Here is a 19,378-nt window from a genome sequence, read left to right as displayed (position 1 = left end):
AAACTTTGTCTTGTCCTGGCCTTCGGTGAAGGTAAACGAGTTGAAGAGTTCGATGGCTTGATCACCCGCTGTTGAGAGGAGAAGCGCGATCTTTCTTGCATCAAACGCAGCCTCGAGGTCTGAGGCTTCGATGTACAGCAGAAACGTTTTTTGCTTGAAAGCCTCCAGATTGCCGGAGGTCCTGAGCTGGTGAGGAGCCGGAATCTTCTCCATGGTGCCGGGATACATTTGCTGGTCATCACGGAATGGACTGAGGTAAGCCACCTTAAATTAGTAGTCTCCTGGTATCATGTTGTGTTATTTACACTGGTCTAACACTGGCTGCAACTGGATGCAGCTTAGATCAGATACTCCAGACCTTGAAGTTAGTTCAATCAGGTTTATTGAACTAATAGCACAGTTAGCACAGTTCTCTGTGAGTTCGACTCTCTGCTAACTTAAGTGTGGTTACTCGGTCTGACTGAACCAGACTAGCTCTTAGCCACATGGTGGAGATGTGAGATTGTAACAACACCCTTGACTGACTCTCTAGATGTTCATCAGTGGAAAATGGTGGAGTGTGAGTGCCTGGTGTCTTTTATAGTCAGATCCCACCCCTGAGTGTCCTGCCTACTTATTGGTCATGTCCTGTTCTGTGTCCATTAGCTGTTTGTCTGTATATCATTATGTGTGTGTCTGCATATCATGACAGGGTGTAGGTGGGTATGGGACGTGAGATGAATGAGGGGGTGTAGGTGGGTGTGGGACGTGAGGAGCGTTGGGTGAAAGGGGGATGTAGGTGGGTGTGGGACGTGAGGAGCGTTGGGTGAAAGGGGGATGTAGGTAGGTGTGGGACATGAGAGGTGAGATGAATGAGGGGGGTGTAGGTGGCTGTGGGACGTGAGATGAATGAGGGGGTGTGGGTGTGGGACGTGAGGGGCGTTGGGTGAATGGGGGGTGTAGGTGGGTGTGGGACATGAGGGGGTGAGATGAATGAGGGGGGTGTAGGTGTGTGTGGGACGTGAGGAGCGTTGGGTGAAAGGGGGATGTAGGTGGGTGTGGGACATGAGGGGGTGAGATGAATGAGGGAGGTGTAGGTGGGTGTGGGGCATGAGGAGAATTGGGTGAATGGGGGGGTGTAGGTGGGTGTGGGACGTGAGGAGCGTTGGGTGAAAGGGGGATGTAGGGGAGTGTGGGACATGAGGGGGTGAGATGAATGAGGTGTAGGTGGGTGTGGGACGTGAGGAGCGTTGGGTGAAAGGGGGATGTAGGGGAGTGTGGGACATGAGGGGGTGAGATGAATGAGGTGTAGGTGGGTGTGGGGCATGAGGAGAATTGGGTGAATGGGGGGGGGTGTAGGTGGGTGTGGGATGTGAGATGAATGAGGAGGGTCGGGTGAACGTGGTGAGTGGGGGGGGGGGGGGGTTGGTGAAGGAGGAGGCTGGGTGACCGGGGAAGGGGGGGGGGGGGGGGGGATTGTCCACATTCCAGGACTGTGGGGAGGAATTCGAGATTTAGAAGGTTAAAAACGTGGCCCCGCCCCATCCCCTCCCAAATCGTCCCTCAACCTCCCGCCACCCACCCCTCCCCGTCTCCGCTCCTTCGGCTTTTTCCGCCGCTGACGGAAATGACCGAACGCCCTCGGCTCGCTGGCTGCCGCACCGGCTCCTCTTTGCGGAGATTTCCCCGCCTCGGAGCCTGAAGAGAGTTAAAAAAAAATAACCGGGTTTTTTTTTTCTCTCTCTTCCTTTCCCCCCGCCCCCACTCCTCGCTCTCCCTTCCTTCTCCCCCACCTCCGTGTAATTTAAAGAGCTGAAAGTTGTCGTGCTGAGGGACATTTGCTGGAATTCCTCCCGATGCAGGCCATCAAGTGTGTGGTTGTTGGGGACGGGTAAGTCCGTTCATCTCAACGAGGGGGGAGAGAGGGGGGGAGAGAGGGGGGGATGACCAAAAAAAAGGTGTTGGGGGGGGGGGGGGGGGAATCTAAAATATCAGCGAGCCCCCCTCCCCGGGCCCCGTCTGACAATAATGGGGGAAAAAATGATTGATTTTAATAGTTATTTAAATCACGTTGCATCAAACGGCTTTTGTTGTATTTGCGGGTTTTGCTTCACATCGTTAGATTTTGAATAGGCGACGCTTTGATTTTATTTTTCCACCCCCATTTCGATTATTTTAAAAGAAATTAAATTTAAAATCGGTCTCGTTTTCCACCGTTTTCCCCCTACCGCCGTATTCCCCCTCGCCGGGATTGCTGCCCGGTGGAGGAACAATCGGGAATGAGTCAGACACTTTGCACCAGCCCCAAGCCAGGCGTGCAGCGTTTTGCTTTCCCGGCCACTGTCTCTCCCCCCCCCCCCCCCCTGTTTTTCTTTTCAATTAAAAATCACTCGCTGTTTATTTCTCTTCCCGCATCGTTGGGAGTCTGCCTCCCGTGATTTGCGAGAGCCGGGATCAAAAAAAAACCGAGGAGGCGGGTGGGCTGGAAGGGAGGGAGAGTGCGAAAGGGATCATTTGGCACAAAGTTTTTTTTTAAATTTGTGGATGGGGTGGGTCGGGTGAGGAACCCCATCGACAGCTGCAATGTGCGCTCATGACTACTTTGGGTGTGAACGGAAAGCACGGTGGCTGGTATCTGCTGATGTGTATGGGGCATGGTTCACACAGCCCCTCCATGGAGTCAGTAATTAGCTTTCAGTAGTGCTTACAAGATGGCTGGTGATGTGGCCAGTGGCTCAACTCTTTGCTGTTGAAAAATCAGCACGTCTGGTCCAGAGGATGGATGGGTATTCCTCGAGCTGTAATCTTGAGGTGGCTGCTTTGGTTATCATCTGTAGAGCCGGTTGCATATTCTCAGAAATTGGCTGTTGTGAATATTCACCAGTATGCAGAACCTTGATGCTTACTGCTACCTAGAACCACTGGATACTAGTTGGGGTAGTGTGGGTCCTTTAAGTACAGCATGAATAGGTTATAAGGATACATACAGTAGCTCACGAGGAGATAGTAAACGCTGCAAAACCTGGGCAACATCATTATTTTTCTAAAATGTTTATTTAAGTACATCTCCAGTTTGCATCCAAATCAATGAATCTCTTGTAAGTATTTTACCGCTCCCAAAGATTAAAAATTCTGTATGTGCATCTTCTTCAGATTTATTATCTCGTTTACTTTTCCCTTCCTTGAACTAAATATTCATTTCATGGATTGGATAACTGCCATGCTGATCTCGTCAAGTCACAAAGCCATCAAGTGGAACAGTTCATGTGTAGAGATGGGAACAAGAATTTATTCCATGCCTTATCATATCTCAAAGTGCTTAGTATGCAATTATCTAAATTACTTTACGGAAACCTTTTGTCAGGTAGGTAAATGCAGCAGTCATTTAGTGTACAACAAGTTATGATCAGCAATGGGATAAACAGGCAGTTAAATTTTTATACTATTGGTTGAGGAAAGGATACTGCTAATTTCCGAATAGCGACATGGGATCTTTACATCCGCCTGAAGCATCAAAACAGGGCGATAGAATATACAACCAACCAAACTGGGTTGCAGAGGTAAAATTCCACATGAAATATTGAGGGGGAATGCAGAATGGGAATGTAAGATTAACGGCAAAGAGAGGAATGACATAACTATCATTGTGAGCAACATGTCTCCTCAGTCCTGTGTTCCCAGTGCTCTCCAGTGGTTATGCCTTTGCCAGCTGATGCACACATAATTTCCTTGCCAAAATTCTATAATTGCAGGTGTTGAATCTTTGCAGCTGGAGATCTGGGTTATAGTGAAGGCTTTTTTGTAATCTGAAAGCTATTAGAATTTTAATTGTGGTGTTGGGTTGGATCTTTTCCTTTAAAGGAGGAAGTGAGGGTTTAAGTGGATCGATGCAGACTCGATGGGCCGAATGGCCTCCTGCACTATGTTCTAAATTGTGGGCGTGTCTTGTCTTGTGCTGATGAAATGGGTCATTTTCTTTCTGCTTTCTGCATTCGGGAAGGGGAGCTATTTGGTGCTTTAGGTTGGACCAGAAAATTAGATTTGATGTATAGAGGATAGGGCATATCTATGTTTAGTTTAGTTCTAAAATGAATTAAAATTCAAATAATGTTATCCAGGGTATAGGACACTGATCACCCATATATCCGAGCTCTAAAGAACAGTAACATTAAAACTATTCTTGGGTTAGGTTTACGGATTTACTTCAGAGCAACTGGCTTGCAAACTGAAATGATGTTTGCTAGTTTTCCCCAACCAAGCAGTCACAGGTCTATTGTGTCAATCAGGTCAATTATTGCGAGGAGAAGGATAAACTTAATTAGGTGGTTTTATGTTAAGGAAATACTGAGAAATGTCCACACGTTAATGTTTCCAAAAAATGTTTGAATAACATTTACCCGATGCCTGCCTAAGTAAACGTGCAGTGATATCTGACACAGTCCAGTCATGTGATATGTTCAGCTGCTGCCGTAACTGGTCCTACAGCAGGTTGTACCACTTTGGTTGCAGCCTAATGTGCAACTGTGGAAGTCAAAAAATTGTATTCCCCATGAATCAACAACAACACTTTGCCAAGTCACTATTAGTGAGGTGCCACCACACATTAGCATAAATGCAGGATTTTACCATGATCTCCATGCAAGTTAGCCGAGAGGAGACTGGATGGGTGCCATGTCCATGCTGCTGCCACCTGGTTCCATAACTGCATCCATGGAGCAGGTCACTCTTGTGCAGTTGTGTGTGGATCAAAACAGGAGTAAAGAAGTTGACAACAAATACTATCTTGTCTCTTGCCTAGATGTTGGAAATAGGAGTGGTTTACAAGGGCCTTAACTTGGAGTATTTTCATTCATTTGTTTATTCGTGCCAACTAACATTTTCATTTATGGCATTGGATAATCTAATTTTTAATATCCAAATACATTTACATACAAAGACCTGTTAGTAGACTGCATGCAGCAAATATAAGTTGTCACCCAAGAAGCATTATTTACATTCTTGGAATATGTTTAATGCATTCCAGATTTCTCTCGTTGTATGTGTGAAATAAAGTATCATAAAAATCTGGGATTAAAAGCTCATTTTAGTAATGGTAACGATGAAATTATCACTGATTGTTGTAAAAGCCCATTTGGTTCACTAATGCCTTTTAGGAAAGGAAATCTGCTGTCCTTGCCTAGGTGTGATTCTAGACCCACAGCAATTTGGCTGACCCTTAACTGCTCTCGAGACAATTCGGGATGGGTAAGAAATGCCAGCGATACTCTAATCCCATGAAAGAATGTTTAAAAATGCATATGCTCTGCAGTGCATAAAATGTATTCTCTATTTGCTCATGTGCTTGACAAAGTATTTCTCATATGCCATACACTCAGCTGACCTACTGAGTTGGTGCACTATTTTCTGTTCTACCCATGTCACTGTGAATGCTTAGTAGGAAATGATTCCTCTGATATGATCATGTCTCTTACAACCAACCACAGTAGCAATATTGTGTGCAATGTATTCATTTGAAAACTGATTAGTAATATTTAAATTCCATGAGGGGGGAAAAAATAACCCTGCACAACAGTAAGAAGCCAAGGTACAAACATGATCTGTCCTGACAATTGACAGATATTTGGAAAAGGCCCTGTGATGCCAGAGCACCAACTAGGAACTTTAATGAGCTAAAAGGAATAACCTACAAATGCTGGATTTTTGAGATAAAAGCAGAACATTTGTACAACAGATTTTTCAGTATTTGAAAAGACAAAGACCAGGTAATGTTTTGGGTGTAGAACCTTCAATAGAATTCACCATCTGAATTGCTTTGTACTTTTTGACATCAAGCATCTATATAAATACATGTCACTTAATGACTCTTCTATTGGTGTTGGTAGTGTTTATATACAGATAGTTCCCAAGGTCAATGTTTGCTCAGCTTCAATGGGCACCTGCTGGTTTTGCTAAATCTGGGAAGCAGAAGACCAGCTTTTTACTGGGACATCCCAATAGCTGGATTTATCTTGGGATGGTTAATGAGGATGTTGTTGTCTTGGAGTTCTGAGTTTTGAGAACCAATGCAAGTGCCCTATTGATGCCAGTTATAAAAAGTGATGAGAATAAGGGCAGACTGTTGGCCATAATTTTACAATTGAGATGGACTTCAATCATCCTACGTTACTGTGCTGGGAATATTTGTAAAATGTCAGATGCATGTCACCACTGCTACTGCTGGAGAATTGTTAAATGTGCTGTTATATCTTTAGCAAGGACAGTAGAAGATTTTGACCAAAATGTTCCAAATCACACTATATACCAAGTCTTGAATTGTTGGGATGGAATGGGTCCTCTGAGATTCATCCCTGCAGCTGCAGGAAAGAATAGCAGCTGTAGGGCTCCCACCTTTTGCTCGTGGTTGCAGAGACCTGGGCAGAGACTGTAATATCTGTTAAGCTGAACTTTTTTAAAAATCAAGGCTCTTTCATAACTACCTTTTCTTCTTACTGCATTACCATCCTTCTTAACCTCTATGCTTTTTACCACCTTACAACCAATACTTGCTTGTTTTATTCTTTACAAAATCATCTGTCTAAGAGTACAGCATTTTTACCATATTTCCTGCTTCAGCCAGGAGAGCGGAACGCGTGCTGTCAAGTTAGTGATCACTAAACCATGCAACACGCTACAAGGGGAACTGCTTTGTATGTGGTTTGTAAAATATTTCTGCTTTATTTGCCTTTGTGGGACCACTGTCTATTCATTTTACCATAAGATGGTGCATGGATCCAAGTTTTTAATCATGTCAACAGCTGAATGTGCTGTTGGAGAATTAATTACCTTTAAAAATGTTGTGACTGTTGTTTAGTTAAACAGATCGAGTGTCCAGTTTGAGTTGGTAAGGAGGAATGTTGGCTGGAATGAAGGGGAAACTCCTTTCAATAGTGCCAACGATCTTCATTGTCCACTTGAACTATATTAGCATGGTTTGTTTATTTATGACTGTGGGGTTGGCCGTTAGTGAGTTGGAAGATGTGCTGTTTTCTAAAAATGTGTGGAGGGAAGGGACAGTTTTATTGGAAGACAGTTTGATTCATCATAGATTATCATAGAATTTACAGTGCAGAAGGAGGCCATTCGGCCCATCAAGTCTGCACCGGCTCTTGGAAAGAGCACCCTACCCAAGGTCAACACCTACACGCTATCCCCATAACCCAGTAACCCTACCCAACACTAAGGGCAATTTTAGACACTAAGGGCAATTTTTCATGGCCAATCCACCGAACCTGCACATCTTTGGACTGCGGGAGGAAACCGGAGCACCCGGAGGAAACCCACGCACACATGGGGAGGATGTGCAGACTCCGCACAGACAGTGACCCAAGCCGGAATCGAACCTGGGACCCTGGAGCTGTGAAGCAATTGTGCTATCCACAATGCTACCGTGCTACCCTAAGTGCCTATCATATCAATTTCTTTTGAGACCCTCAATGGGATAAATAAACTTATTATTTGTGTAAGGGTATTATATAATATATATCTTCAGTATTCCCAGTTAGATAGGGGGAGAACTAGCTAGGATTTACACTCCTGATTGCTTAGCAAAGTCCCTGTGCCCAGATGACAGGTGATAAAAGATTGAACTCAAAATTAGTATCCAATCTCTTTGACTGCCCTGCCAACACTACATCTCTAAGCTTGTGTACAAAGAATGGTCATTTGGATGAAGCACTGGGCTGCCAGTACCTGTAAAACCACTTTTCCAGAAAATGTCAGTGCCTTCAGAAGTCAAAGGAAAAATCTGATTATAAAATCTTAAAATTTTAATTGATTTTAAGTCTAAATATTAACCTGCATTATTTTAATTTGCTTTGTCAGGAGAGGAGTGTTCAATGTGCCTTCTCATCTATTTTCTTATATTTTGAAGAAAAAAAACAAAGTACTGATGAGGGGGGGTGGGGGGATAAATATGAACGCTACCAAGATGACAAATTGGATATCCAAGAAAAGCTTTGTTATCAACTGCTGCATTCAGCTGAGCTTTTCTTTTGCCGGTGAATTGCATTTTGGATTTCTGTGTGTGCGTATGTTTTCTTCCAGTTAATCATTACATCATCACTAACCAATGGGGAGTGTCTGTAAGGTAGTGAGCTCTGCCTGGAATGTGCTATCTCAACTAACAGATGATGAAGCTTTCTGACAAAGAATTAGGGTTTTTTGTTTCTTAGCAACATTAATTGTATGATGGTTTGCACCTTAAGAGCATGTGGGAGTTTAATTCTAATATGATGGGCAGGTTATTTAAAATGCTGCACCTCAGTTCTTGGCAAAATGTTTCAATGTTAAATATATAGTGTAGCACTGCAGCATTAATTAATGGTATATGATTAAAGAAGCATTTTCTTGATAACCGGATTGTTTTGGTCAGTGATGTGGTAAGAAATTGATGTGAATTACATTGTACTGAGTATTTGATAAACAAAAAGGTTTACCAAGTATTTCTTTATGAAGACTGCTTTCAGCAACAACCTTTCTTTCTGTGATATCTGCCCCTTCTTCCCCACCCACCAATCTTTTGTTACAAAAAAGCAATAGGGATGTGATGTTTTAGATCAATTACTCCAAACATTTGAGTATGTGCCACTCCTGTTTTTAATTTGTTCCGTTTTGAGCTCTGTTTGCTTATGTATTTCATGAAGGGAGATGTATAGCTTCAAAATGCTAACACATTCTGATTGAAATGTGACATTTCTATCTGGGAGTAAATTCTGTATAGACATAGCTGCTAGTTTGTTTTATTTCAAAGGTTATAAGCAGATCTAGTCTGATGGATGCATTCTATATTTAGCCAGTCCCATTGCATGTCTTTTGAATTCTAGTGTTTTGTGGATTGTTCTGTGAATCCATGCGTTTACACGTGGGGTAATTGTTTTATAGTGACTGAATAAATAGAATTTCTAGGGCATTTTCACTGGCCGTTGAAAGGTGTATTTGAGATTTCTATCAATTTTCCATGAAGTCACAAATGGTAGGCCTTGATTGTGAGGAATTTCTCCTTGCTACATAGTAATTCTACCATCAGCTTGTCTGAAATTTGTGTATAGAACTGGGCTGTCTCCTCAATTCTTGGATCTGGATGAAGCATGTTCCCTGCTCTAGGAGGCAAAGTACCAGTCAGATGATATAAGTGACTGCAACCATCATGTTTGTTATTTGGGAGGTGGCATGTGGCGCAGTGGATAGCACTGGGACTGCGCGCTGAGGACCCGGGTTCGAATCCCGGCCCTGGGTCACTGTCAGTGTGGAGTTTGCACATTCTCCCCATGTCTGTGTGGGTTTCACCCCCACAACCCAAAGATGTGCAGGCTATGTGGATTGGCAAAGCTAAATTGCCCCATAATTGGGGGGGAAAAAAGTGGGTATTCTAAATTTTTTAAAAAATGTTTGTTATTTGATCCACCATTTTATTTGTGGATTGTGGGAAATAATATTGCCAGAATGGTCAGTCACGAGCAAGCTGTCATTATGACTTTTGTGCAGGTGTATTATCACATGGCTAACACCATTTCAGGGTTGCCACTGCTATCTGGAACGAGGAGATTGCTATTTTACAAAATAAAAAACAGAAACGAGGAAGAAAAGCCATAAAGATATAGACAATATTTTGTCAATCGATTAAGACTTAAATACTGAGCAAAGCAGTGAATCGGAATACTGCCCTTTAACCTCTGTAATCCATGTCAGAAACCAGCCCAAGTGGATGAAATGAAGGTCTTCTGCCTCTGTTGATTCTTCAATTAATTGAGTTTGGACTGTCTCAATGCAGTTCCTACTAGTTACTAATTTAAAGCAGAACACTTATCCAAAAATGAGTGCTAATTGCTTTTAATTTGACAGTTTTGTTTTGAGCCTTGAAGATGAGGAGTGTGCGAACCAACAATTTGATGGGATGGGGCGCGGGGGGAGCTGTGGAGGGAAGGTTGAATCATCTAAGAAACTGTAGAGAAACTTGATGTTGCATTTGTTCAGTGCAGTTACTGAATGCAAAGAGCTTAACATGTTTGAATATTGTCCCTTGGCAGCGATTGTTGATACTGTCTGTACTGACCAAGAGAAATGCACTCATACATGCAAATTAAGTAGTATATTACAAGATCTGAGCATTTTATTATATTGCCCTTTCTACTGCCCTATCTGGGGAGGTGTAGATTAGTTCATTAATGGCTGTCTTCAGCTCAGCATGTAATAATCGCTTATTGTCACAAGTTGGCTTCAATTAAGTTACTGTGAAAAGCCCCTAGTCGCCACATTCCGGCGCCTGTTTGGCGAGGCCGATACGGGAATTGAACCCGCGCTGCTGGCCTTGTTCTGCATTACAAGCCAGCTGTTTAGCCCACTGTGCTAAACCAGCCCCTTAGTGTTAGTGTTAGTCTTACTCAGTGCAAGAAAGATAGTGGGCTAAGATAACATTTTGTTTTGCATTCCATTTGAGTAATTAAGGACTGACAAATATTGTGACATGTTTTTGTAATTCCTAAAGTTGATTCTGAGGAGATTTGAGCAATTTTAAAGATTTCTTTGTGCGCACATCTTGTTCAGGGGCATAGTATGTCAGTATCCGTAATTGAAAGAAATGGCACTGAAGATATGTTTCGGAAAATTCAACCCCAACAAATTCAACCCTAATTGTGAACATTTGTCTGAAAGCGAATAAAATAGCAGACGTAGATAAAATAAATGTTCCCCACCATGATGGGACCAGATGCTTTTGAGGTGGTGTGTAACCAGTGTTGCCTGCGATACCCTAGTACTATAGATAATTTTGAAATTAATGAGATTTTGGACTCCTAATATGGAATGACTAACAATAAGATTTGCACTGAATTGCATTCCCATGCAATGAAGCAGTTGTCAAGTTGAGAGTGTTGCAGGCTACATTCTCAAATTTAAGAAACTTCCATGTCACTGTGGATATGGTGCAAATTTAGATTGTTGATACTGTTGTACTGACCAAGAGAAATGCACTCATACATACAAATTAAGTAGTATATTACAAGATCCGAGCATTTATTATATTGCCCTTTCTACTGCCCTATCTGGGGGGGTCAAGCTTTTGAGCAAAGACAATAAGCTGATGAGGAAGGGAGCGGCAATGAGGCCACAACCATGGAAATGGCAGAAAGAGACCATTGTACGGGAGTTCTTTTCTGAGCCGGCAGGGCAGGTCCACCAGATTTCGGCAAGATCCAGGCTCCGAGAACCAAGTTCATAATCTGAGAGAAATTTAAATGCTACTGTTGCCATTGACCATTTAAATGTCCTCCCATTTCCTGTCCCCTGTCCAAAGTGCTATGCCTGTGGGAATAGAGGAAACAACCATGCACCAAGTCAGTGTGGATGGATTTAAAGCTTATTCAGGAGCCTGGAAGTTCTCATTGTGCATATAATATATATGAAAAAAGTGGATGTTATTGAGCAGGTAAATCAAGGATTATATTCAGAGAGCATGGGGAAAAAAAGTACATTGAAGTTGAAAGTAAACAGGCTGAAGATATAATTCCAGTGCCCACAGTATAAATGAAAGTGGGAGAATCACAACTTGCTTTCATCATTGATCTAGCTGCAACAGGGTCTGTTATCTCGAGAATACAACAAGTCCCTAAGTCACTTGTTAGTCCATTTCATCCCAGTTTTACATAAGGTAGTTATTCCCGTAAGGTATGGTTAATGTTGGGAGTGAAATATGATGTTATAGTCCATTACTTGCCATTGGTTGCGGCAGGAAAGAACAAAGTCTCCCTGATGGAAAGGAAATCACTGAAGAAAATATGCTATACTGGGCTGAGTTATTTCTAGGAGGACTCATTAAGAATATGTGACATTTGAAGAAGTGGTCTTTGAGAGTAAGGAGGACCAAATGATAAAATTAGCGATCAATTGAAATATTAACTATCACAAGTCCGCCAATCATACAAATGAGGATGTTCTTGTGAGATTTCATGTGAAACCTGATTCATTTTTAGCTATTGGGTTACCTGTGATTTGCTTTACGTAAACAAATGTTATTCCAGTGTCTGCCAGACAATTAGTGACACAACTCAAAGAATGAGGTGCTTATTTTGTCATGGCTGGTCTAAAATTTCAGCAGTGTTAATAATAATCTTTATTAGTGGCACAATTAGGCTTACATTAACACTGCAATTAAAATACTGTGAAAATCTCCTAGTTGCCATTTCTGTCGCCTGTTCGCGTACACTGAAGAGTAATTCAGAATGTCCAGTTCACCTAACAAGCACGTCTTTCAGGACTTGTGGGAGGAAACCAGAGCACCCGGAGGAAATCCACTTGGGCATGGGGAGATCGTGCAGGCTCCGCACAGAAAGAGACCCAAGCGGGAATCGAACTTGGGACCCTGGCGCTGTGAAGCAACAATGCTAACCACTTCTCGTGTAGAAGTGAACTGAGTGTAGGTCAGTTCTATTTGCTGCGGGGTCTGAGAGTAATTCTACCAGAGTTTAGAGAGAGATTGCTAAAGGGCCTTCCATCAAGATGTACAGAGGGATAGTCCATATGAAAGCAAGAGCTGCTTTCAGTACCCAAGGGAAGATTTGGAGATATTAATGTGTTGTTGAAAGGTTGTGACGGGTGTCTCAATGAGAAATGATCCAACCAAGGTTCCTTTCATTCCATGGTCAAAAATGAGAATACTGCAGGATTGAGGACATGTTCTCTTGAGGGAAAACGTACCTTGTTTTGGTCTATAGACTAGCATTTATCCACTTGCTATAGCTATGTCCACTACTGTGACCAATGAGGTTTTAAGAAGATGGTTTGCTATTTATGGATTGCCAGAGGTGTTGGTGTCAGATAATGATTCCGAGTTTACATCAGTAGAAAAATATTGGGAGTAAAAATGAAGTCATCATACTAATACCACGTATCACTCAACATCGAATGGCACTGCAGAAAAAAGTGCATAGATTTAAGGTCTTTGCAAAAATATTTGTATCTGGGCATTAATTTTCATGTTTCTCTTTGATACAGTTTTCTGTTCTCTTGCAGGCGTTGCTCACCTTACGAGTTAGTGTTTAAACAGGCTCCTTGGATGAGTTTTAGTTTACTTAAGCCTGACGTGTAAGAGAAAAAGATAAACATGCCAGGCATGTAACTAGAAAGTTCACTATCTCCTACTGAAGTGATGGGAAGAAGTATGTGATTGGAATTGTACAGACTAGGTGCTTTCATATTTCCAGTGAAGATTAGTGAGTGTCACATAGATCATTTGCTTGAAAGAGGAAATATAATAAAAGGAGATCAGGAGAACCCTCCGATAATCAAAATTCCTTCTACAGCTCAAAGTGAAAGCCAGAAAGAAAGTGAAAGCCAAAAAGAAACTGGAAGTTTCCTGGTAGTGAAGAAAGTGAATCGGGGTCTTTGACTGAAACAAATTAATGTCACAGTCCCAGAAGTAGAGTTCAGATTTGACACAGCACAGTTAAGAGCAGGGTCAAGCTAACAGAAATGAAAGGAGACACCCAGACAAATAGGGCAAGAATCCAGATGGGTTAATGGAATGTCAAATGATATTTTTGTTAAATAAACACACCGTATTGAGGGAAAACATTTTCATTTACATGCAAGTTACTCTGGTAATTTTGGTTGTGATGATGGTAGAAACAAATAAGCAACCCAATTTAAATTTCAAGTCTTGTTTATAGAATCATAGAATCCCTACCATGTAGAAGGAGGCCATTCAGCCCATTGAGTCTGCACTGACCCTCCGAAAGAGCACCCTACCCTGGCCCACTCCCTTGCTCCATCCCTGCCCCACCTTTGGACACTTCACCAGGAATTTTAGCACGGCCAATACCCCAAACCTGCACATCTTTAGTTTATGTTGATTAATACTATTTTATCTAGAAAGTGTGCACATGTACCAGTTTACATTTTAACATACGTTTTTTAAAGTAGGAAGAAGATTTGTGCCAGTGTTATATTTTCCTCTCTGCTGCCCTTGCTGTTGGGGAGGCGTAAGCATAAGTCAATAATCACTGCCTGCAGCGACATGGCTGGGTTCCTCAGCCTGGAGCGAATAAAGTTTGCCTTGAGAGGGTCCTTGATGGGATTCTCCCGGCGGTGGCAACCTTTCCTTGACTTTCTAGGGGAGCAGTAAGTGTCAGCAGCAGCAGCATCCTGAGGGGGAGGGGGGGGGGGGGGCGGTACTGTTGATATAATGTGAGTTGGGCATGGAGACAAAACCCACCTTGTTCTGTTTAAAAAAAAAAAAAAATTCAATTATATTTTGTAAGTAGTTTCATTGTAAGCTTTGGGCTATGTTTTGTTTTTTATTACTATCTGTATTTCTATTTTTGTTATGTAAAAACACTCATTGGAAAAACTTTAATAAAACATTTATTTTAAAGAACATAATCACTGCCTGCAGCTGAGCAGGTGTTCGGTTTGGTACAGAATGCAATAAATAGGTTGATTTGAAAAAAGTAATATAATATATACATATATATATCTACCTGACGTGATGTAGAGGAAATCGGGTCAGTATTTCACCACTTCTCTACCACGATAACCAGTAAACATTTTCTCCTGTTAAAATTAAATATAAACATCCAACAGTTCTAATCTGTCCAGTGGCAAAATATGTGGTTCAATTTTTTGAACATCACTAAATTCTATGCTAACAAATAGCCACCCAGCCCACACATTTGAATCAGTATTTTAAAAATTGAATCGCTCAAACTAATGTTTCGTTACCAAGGGATAATTATTCAAGTTCTGGTGAAGGTTTATGCCTGATTTGTCACTTCTCTTGTGGGTGCTCCGTCAGGAGTGTTTTCTGCTTTTTTAAATTAATGATCCATTGACAGGTTATGCAGACAACAGATTTAAAGAAAGCATTTTTCTTTCCCATTGGGAAATATTAAGTGCAATTTAACCACCTCGTTGGTGAAACTGGGCACACCGGTTAAATAGCAGGAGAGGCCAAAATCGAGATTCACGCTGGGCGCGAACCAGTTTGCTACTAACTGGCCTGAGTTCTGGATCATGCCCACATATGGCGAACATATCTTGACCCTCCTTTGCATTCATTTCCATCTCATCATTCCCAGGAAATAACTAGCCCCCCAGTGGGAAATCACGCGGGTGTTTTTTTAGTACACCTTTTTAAAAACGTGAAGCTGGTGCAATGGCTGCTCAGGGAACTGAGGAGGTGAGTAGCCATTTCCATTTTACCACATGCAGTTCAAGGGCACCAGAGCTGTTGGCCAAATGCTGTGGGGTGGGCTTGGTCAGAGGGCTGAAGGTTCCATGTCGGGGGTTACCATGGGTGACATGTTTTAATTATGAACATATGACATTTCCATTCCCCCTAGCAACAGATTGGGCATAGGGCCCAATTAGTGGTTCACACTTTTGATCTTTCGTGGTCTACTGTTACATCTAGGTGTGTCCCCAGGATGCACATCATAGGTGGAGGCAGCCTGCTGCTTTCTGCGCCCTGTGCACAGCGGATGCCCTCTGGAGGGCCTGGAACCTGGGGGGCCCCAGCTGACATACTTCATAGAATTTACAGTGCAGATGGAGGCCATTCGGCCCATCGAGTCTGCACCCTACCCAAGGTCAACACCTCCACCCTATCCCCATAACCCAGTAACCCCACCCAACACTAAGTGCAATTTTAGACACTAAGGGCAATTTATCATGGCCAATCCACCTAACCTGCACATCTTTGGACTGTGGGAGGAAACCGGAGCACCCGGAGGAAACCCACCCACACACTGGGAGAACGTGCAGACTCCGCACAGACAGTGACCCAAGCCGGAATCGAACCTGGGACCCTGGAGCTGTGAAGCAATTGTGCTATCCACAATGCTACTGTGCTGCCCAAACTGGTGTCATTGGCATCGCCATCCCACCCTCTTCTACCCTTGATGTGCCAGTCTTGGGAGGGGTGGGGTGGGGGGGTGGTAGGAAGAACTGGTAACAGCTGTTGTTTCCTTGGTGCAAGCCCTGGGTTGGCCTCCAGTGCTTCCTCCTCCATGACGGTTCCTGTAAGGCCCTGGGGGTCTCCATGGAACGGAGGAGCAGCTCGAGTAAACTCCAGAGACTTGAGACTTCTAGCTCTGCCAGTCCTGGTGGCTCCCCATTGTCTGCACCATGGTGTCAACGCCCTCAGCGATACTCCTCCGTTACTGGGCCATGCTCTGCAGTGCTTCGGCATTGTCCACCAGCATCTGGGTCATGTCCCTCATCGACTGGGACATGATGTTGAGGCCCTCAGCCATGGTCGTCACAGACTGAACCAAGCCTTGGGCATCACCATTCAAGACACAGATGTCGTGCTTCAGGTTTTCTACTGCGGTCGACACTCTCAGTGCCAAGCATTGTCGGCATCAACTCCTGCGTCCGTAGCCTTCAGAACACCTCCAATCAGATATGTGCTCACTGGAATGTCGCTGTCATCCCGTCCTGAATGCCACAGCCATGGCCTATCATCTGCATCACCTCTCCGAGAACCTTGTCCAGAGGTGTGACATCGGACTGGGACCTAGCTAAGTCCTGGGATCCCGCAGACCTCCGACTGCTGACTCCCATAGATGTCCATGCCTCCACCTGATGTGCATCAGCAACTGTGTGGTCTCACCAGATTGTGTCCCAGAGGCCTGTCCACTAATGCTGCTCACCAAGGTGTGTGCCTCTGTCCTGGTGGAAGGTTGGGGTGATAGCTGTGACGTCTTGATGGTGGTCTCTTTCCCGCTTATTATGGGCTATCTTATTCTGCAGGGACAAAGAGAGGGCATTCTGAGCTACATCCTTGATGGGTCGGGGGTGGCAGGTGGAACTGATGCCAGGAGAGAGGTGGTAACTTACCCTTGCAGCTTGGAGATTGTTGGTCAACTTATTCCATTTTACGATGGTTCTCCTGGTCATGTTGCACACACTGACAGCCACTGCCTCCCAGGTGATGTTGATGACATTGCTGCTGGTCCTCTGACCCCTCAGGGGAACAGGGTGCCCTGTCTCACATACGTGTTGAAACGCCTGGCCAGGTTAAGCGTCCCCAAAAAGAGGAGGAGGTCTGTGCGCTGCCTTGTTTGTGTGTTGACTGGGAGTGAGTGATGAGGGAGCATTTAAAAGCAACTCCCTCTTGTTAGCGCTGAGGCGTGAGTCTGGTGAATCAGACACGCAACAGTCAGTAATGATGAAAGGCTTGTGGGAGCTCATTTCCAGCATAAACTGCCGTTAAATACGGACCGCAATCTCACCAACGCGACTGTCGCGAAGCACTCTGCCAAACACGCTCAAAATCAAACTTGGAAGTTTGATTTCTAAGTTGGGGATCCCACAGGGGGAGGCTTTCAGGTACACATAGTTGTGGGATTTCGCGAAAAGGTTTTTCTGACTTTTCCAGTGGCATCGCCCTCCTTGTTGTTGGAGGGGGTGCGGTTAGGAAGGGGGGTTGGGGCGAGGTCCTCTCTGTGATCTATGGGAGGATTTGGGGGCAGGATATGGTGCCTCTTGAGGGTGTTACGGCCAAGTGGGAGGAAGAGTTGAGACTGGCGATGGAGGAGGGGCTGTGGTGTGAGGTGCTGCGGGAGGGTGAATGCCTCAACCTTGTTCGCGAGGCTGGGATTGATACAGCTAAAGGTCGTGCAATGACCTTTGATGAAGTCGAGGATGAGCCGGTTGTATGAGGGAGTGGAGGATATTTGTGAGCGGTGAGGAGGGGCCCAGCTAATCACATACCTATGTTCTGGTCCTGCCCGAAGTTGGAGAAATTTTGGAGGTCGTTCTTCAGCATCATGTCGGTGATCATGTGCATGGATTTGGAGCCCAGTCCCATGGGGACCATATTCGGGGTGTCGGACTTGCCAGTTACAGATGGGAGCCTTCACCTCGTTGATCGCTCGCAGGAGGGTTCCTGTTGGAATGGAGGTCTGCTTTCCACCCTGTGCCTCAGTGTGGCTGGGAATTTAATGGAGTTCTTGCATTTGGAAAAAGTGAAATTTGCCCTGAGGGGGCGAGTGGGGATTCCATAAGAGATGGGGTTAATTTATACTACATTTCAAGGGGCTGGTTACTGGCAGCTGCTTGTGGCGGGGGGGGGGGGGGGGGGTGTTTGAGGTTTTTTGTTGGTTTTATTTTGTACTATGTGCTGAAATGTTAAAACTTTGAATACATTTTAAAAAATATATAATGCTGTTAAATCACACCCATTATATCTGTATTTCCTGGAAAAATCTTTTGAAGTATCTTTTTTTTGCACTTTACATCCTTCTGTGCTGAAGGGTTTGACTTGTACTGGTAGAACTACACTGGTACTGCACCTCATCCTGCTAATGGCAGGTTATTCAGCTATTGGGGATCCTATCTTTCTACAAACTTCCATTGTATTTGGATATTATCTATCTGGGACAGCAGTTAAAAACTGTATGCATGTTTTTATATATAGAAACTAATCAAGTTCAAACTTCCCAGTTTGAATGCCTCTTGTGCATTTAACCACAGTGGTAGCTATAATAGTTGTATTTTTTATTCAGTCTCTCTCTCTCTGTTTCTCTGTCACACATCTGTCTGCTGTTTTACAAATGATCTGTTTTATATTGACATCAATGGAGTATTATTGTCACTGCTTCCCAAAGTGCTGATTTTACACAACCACGCCACATTTCAAAAGTAACAAACATTACCATGTCTTGTGAAATTATGCATCCTAGACCACCACACCCCAACCTAGTTTTAGTAACTAGCAACCCACTAATATCACATTTGGTTTGCAGTTGGCTCCACAAAATCTGTGGTGTAGGAACATTCCACTAATGCTAATTTTAAAGGTGAATGAACAGCCATGAACATTAGTAAGAACAGAAAAAGCTGCAAAAACTCAGGAGATCTTGCAGCATTTGTGGAGAGAGAAATAGTTGAAGGTAATGAACAACGGTGTCGGGTTTCCCTTCCTTTCGTTGGAAACCAAAGAACAAGATGACCAAAGCACTTTCTGCACATAGCTTCTGTGTCTTTCATACTGGTCTCTTCCAAGAGCCAGTTTTTATGCTGTTAATTTTGAACAGACTCTACGCCTTCCTGGAAGCTGAATTTAGTCAATTCTGCAGCTTTATGTTTGGAATGGTACTGGCTGACCAGAAACCAGCATTTCAACACCTGTGCCACTGACCCCAAGATAAAAGGTCCATTTAAAGTGGCTTCAGTAACCCGCCCAAGAATAATGATGGTAGGGGTTCAGAAGTTTTTTTTTCTTGTGTCTTCTAACGATGAAGTAAATGAGCATCAGTCATCAGAGATCTGGGTTATAGCATCCTTTTGTGATTTGGCCTGTACAACCTTGGGGAAATCTTTGACTCCATTCTCCTCAAAAGAAATAAATGATGGGAGACATGCA

General features: G+C 43.6%; 1 protein-coding gene across 3 annotated transcripts in view; it reads left to right on the top strand.

Moving 5' to 3' along the window:
• Positions 1-1,579: 1,579 nt before the first annotated feature.
• The window catches only part of LOC140395523 (ras-related C3 botulinum toxin substrate 3), a 46,895-nt gene continuing 29,096 nt past the window's right edge, over positions 1,580-19,378 (top strand). Inside the window, exon 1 of one of the 3 annotated variants that reach the window (XM_072483419.1) lies at positions 1,580-1,870. In XM_072483419.1, coding sequence (XP_072339520.1) covers positions 1,836-1,870 — 35 coding nt within the window. In that variant the 5' untranslated portion in view covers positions 1,580-1,835. Of the gene's footprint in view, positions 1,871-8,374; positions 8,397-19,378 lie in introns of those variants that run through there. The other 2 variants (XM_072483420.1, XM_072483421.1) reach the window with 2 other exon arrangements.

The sequence above is a fragment of the Scyliorhinus torazame genome, chromosome 18 (assembly GCF_047496885.1).
Source record: "Scyliorhinus torazame isolate Kashiwa2021f chromosome 18, sScyTor2.1, whole genome shotgun sequence".
Classification (NCBI taxonomy): domain Eukaryota; kingdom Metazoa; phylum Chordata; class Chondrichthyes; order Carcharhiniformes; family Scyliorhinidae; genus Scyliorhinus; species Scyliorhinus torazame.
The sequence above is the reverse complement of the archived record's forward strand: the minus strand, read 5'-3'. Positions and strand labels throughout refer to the sequence as shown.